This window comes from Octopus bimaculoides, chromosome 9 (genome assembly GCF_001194135.2).
Source record: "Octopus bimaculoides isolate UCB-OBI-ISO-001 chromosome 9, ASM119413v2, whole genome shotgun sequence".
Taxonomy (NCBI): Eukaryota; Metazoa; Mollusca; class Cephalopoda; order Octopoda; family Octopodidae; genus Octopus; species Octopus bimaculoides.
In genome coordinates, this window is record NC_068989.1 from 16961241 (window position 1) to 16965249 (window position 4009).

The 4009-nt window shown below is 37.7% G+C and overlaps 1 protein-coding gene across 4 annotated transcripts in view; it reads right to left on the bottom strand.

The window, feature by feature from the left end:
* LOC106881705 (cilia- and flagella-associated protein 119) overlaps positions 1 to 3955 on the bottom strand; it is a 23794-nt gene extending 19839 nt beyond the window's left edge. The window contains exons 1-2 of one of the 4 annotated variants that reach the window (XM_052970450.1): positions 3698 to 3955; positions 1257 to 1288 (exon numbers count right to left, since the gene is read on the bottom strand). In XM_052970450.1, the coding sequence (XP_052826410.1) occupies positions 1257 to 1288; positions 3698 to 3739 (74 nt within the window). In that variant the 5' untranslated portion in view covers positions 3740 to 3955. Of the gene's footprint in view, positions 1 to 1256; positions 1289 to 3233 lie in introns of all 4 variants that reach the window. The other 3 variants (XM_014932176.2, XM_014932174.2, XM_014932175.2) reach the window with 3 other exon arrangements.
* Positions 3956 to 4009: the final 54 nt, after the last annotated feature.

Genomic DNA, 4009 nt, shown 5'->3' on the forward strand with positions numbered 1-4009 from the left:
ATATATATATATATATGTGTGTGTGTGTGTGTGAAAGTTTGTGTGTCTGTATTTGTCCCCCCAACTTCGCTTGACAACTGATGCTGGTGTGTTTACGTCCCCGTAACTTAGCAGTTCGGCAAAAAGAGACCGATAGAATAAGTACTAGGCTTAGAAAGAATAAGTCCTGGGGTCGATTTGCTTGACTAAAGGCGGTGCCCCAGCATGGCCACAGTCAAATGACTGAAACAAGTAAAAGAGTAATGATTAACAGATTAAGTTTGGTGCCCAGGTTTGTTTCTAAAGGTATTTTTAGGTGGTTTTAGAGCAAAGACTGATTTTTTGTTCTTTTTTTCTATAATAAAAATGAATGTTAAGGGTTTATTCATAACTGACGTTACATTTTTAAAGAATTAACTGATTAATGGTTATCAAATTAACTGATTAACGGTTGATGGCTAATGTTAGTGATGATGCTTGGTATGATGGTGATAATAGATAGGCGATAGGTACCTCTGTAGAAAGACAAATGACCACCTGTCAGAAAGATTGTGAGGAAGCTTCAAAGGGAAAGACATCACATATGTGCATGTGCATGCAACCTTCACCCTTCTCACACGCACAAAAGTACTGATGATAAATAAATACATACTAAAGGTTGGTAATAGTACCAACTGTGATGGTAATAACTAATGGTAGGAACGAAAAATAGCAGTTATGCTGGTGGTGATGATACAGAAAATAAAATAATAAAAGTGTATGTATGCATTAGTGAATTTTATTTTTTTAAAAGTTTCATTTAAAAATGTTTCTCATTTGCATCACATGGATCCCACAAGAGCTGGACCGAATGAATCTGTCCCCACTACCACTGGCTACACCTGTGGGTGTTGTGGCAGTGTGTATTGGCATTGTAGTGTCTGCGTGTTTTGTTGTAGTGAGAGCGTGTATTGTCGTATGTATTACTGTTGTGAAGTATGTACTGGTGGAGGTTATGTTTTGTTGGTGTAATATCTGTCTATTGGTCTTGGTCAAGTAATGACTGTGTGCATTAGTGATGTAGGGGCTGTTTATGAGTGTTGTAGTGGTTATGTGTATTGTTGCTGTAGTTGTGCTCCGGTTAGTATGTAGGTGATGTGTATGGGTAGTTGGTGTGGTAGCTGTGTTTTCCTGCGTTGTTGATGTCTTTAGATGTGACTGAGGTGTTACTATGACTGTCTGTTTGGTTAGAGTAATAGAACCTTTTTAGAATTAGATGCTGATATCATCTTACTTACCAAATGACTACCTTGATCCCCAGTTTTGGAGGCTGGAGAAAAAGAAATAATTAATGTATTATTTTAATTATTCGAGTATCTAAGAACAACGTTTTAGAGATGACATTTATAAATAACATGCATATGGATGAAGACAGCTGAATAAAGAAGTTTTAATTGTGGAGGGTACCTGTGGAAGGGGTAGATCCAGAAAGACACGGGATGAAGTGGTGAGAAAGGGTCTTCAGATGCTGGGCCTCACAGAGGAAATGACAAAGGACAAGGATTTTATTCAACATATTCCCCTTCTCAAATTCATACAGTTATTGCAGCAGTCCTTCAATTTTTCTAAACCCTCTAGAAGAACTCGGATGATTAAGCCGCCAATCAGGCCTTTTGCAATACTTATAAGGTCAGAAACTTTTCAGCGAACCCTCATATGTGCATGTTTGTAGACACATATAAATATACCGTTTATATGAATCCCAATATCAACAGTAATATTATGATATTTATGCTTTTTTAGTCATCAGCAAAGTTGACCATTATTATCAAGAATCACAATGTATCATTCATAATACCAATATTCCAAGAATTAACAAATATTTTAATATAGTTAACAGCAACAAAGGTGAAACAGCTATCAGTTTGAGGGAAATTCCTTCATTACAATAGATTTTTACACTGGCATAATGCCAAAATTATATAAAGAGTGGGGGTGAGTACTTAAATGATTGATAAACAATATATTATTGGTGCTTAACTTGTTGAATCCTGGATGGATGAAGAGGATACATGAATGTAATAAAACAAAACTAAACACTACAGGGCTGGCAATTTACTGACTCTAGCATTTACTACTACTAACAACAACAACAACAACAATAATGATAATAGTAATAATGGTTTCAAATTTTGGCAAAAGGGCAACAATTTTAGGGGAGGGGATGAGTCGATTACATTGACCCCAGTGTTCAAGTGGTACTTATTTTATTGATACTAAAAGAATGAAAGGCAAAGTTGACCTTGGTGGAATTTGAACTCAGAACATGAAAATAGATGAAATGCTGCTAAGCATTTTGCCTGGCATGCTAACGATTCTGCCAGCTCGCCTTATCAGTATCATTATTCATCATCATCATCATCATCACCATCATCATCGTTTAACGTCCGCTTTCTATGCTAGCATGGGTTGGACGACTTGACTGAGGACTGGTGAAACCGGATGGCAACACCAGGCTCCAATCTAAATTTGGCAGAGTTTCTACAGCTGGATGCCCTTCCTAACGCCAACCACTCAGAGAGTGTAGTAGGTGCTTATTATTAAACAATAATCCCATGTCAGATTTGTCTTGCAAATAGCAGCCTTATTGGACACAGCACACATCTTAAGGAAAGTATCATCTGTCCGAGGTCCTTGAAGTGACTTTTTTTAAATAGCATAAATATGTTTATGGCGAGAAAAATATTCTTTACTCTAGGCACAAGGCCCGAAATTTTTTGGGGAGGGGGTCCAGTCGATTAGATCGACCCCAGTATGCAACTGGTACTTGATTTATCGACCCCGAAAGGATGAAAGGCAAAGTCGACTTCGACGGAATTTGAACTCAGAACGTAAAGAGAGATGAAATACCGCTAAGCATTTCGCCTGGCATGCTAACGTTTCTGGCAGCTCACCGCCTTATGACGAGAAAAATATTGAAAAACGTCAATACATGTAAGAGTGACAAAGAAAATGGGGAAGGTGGTCGTGGGATGTGCTAGAAACAAAAGCCAAATCTCCCTTAAGTCACACACTTTTTCGTCGGGAAATATTTTCAATTTCTTTTTTCTTTCCGCAAAAGCCTCTCCCACCATGAATTTTGAGTGCATAGTACAAAAATAAATAAATAAAAAAGAAAAGGAGAAAGAAAAATATTGATCAGAATCGGTGGGGGAGGTAAGTTTAGACAAAAAATCATAAATTTTCAAATTTATTCTTCCTAAAAAGACGCTTACCATCTTTTTCCGAGTCCGTGGTCAAAAAGAATTGGGGAAATCCCGTCAAAAACGGAGAAAATTCAACTTTTGTTGGGTAGGCTTCCCGATCTGAAATTCCGCTTACTTTTGATACTTTGACTAGAAATTGTACATGTGAAGACGACGATGACGATGATGATTTCAAACTATGAAAATTGTTTTGTTCTTAAACTGAATGTTACCTTGCTCCTATTTTTAGAAGGAGACCTGTTTACTGTGTCGAGAGCTATGAATGATAAGCGGCACCTGTACACGTCGTTGCTATATACGCCTCACTCTCAGAGCTGGTGGTAATGGAAAAATCTGTGTAAATATAATTGCTGTTGTTGTTTATCATCTGATCGGGTAGACCTATATATCTCAAGTTCTTTCAATATCACTTAATCTTCTTGTATTCCTCACAGCAACTAATTTATTACACTTGATGAAAGTTTTGTACTTACGAATATTCGTTGCAAAGTCGCAAGTCTTTTCCAGCGATACATCGTTTACACTTTAAAACGAACAACGCTTTTTTTTTTTTTTTATTTGGTCACAAAATTATTTCCCTTACATTTGTTGCTATTAACAACAAAGCGTTCTACATACCATTAAACAATTGGAACCATTTTAAGTCGTCGTCGTCCTCGTGGTCGTCATTGTCGTCGCTGCCACCACCACCACCACGGTGATGAACGGAACAACTTTCACTAGCTGTAATATGTCTGAGGCAGCGACTGACCCATCGGTAACGAGGACTGGGAATGGCGAGCGGC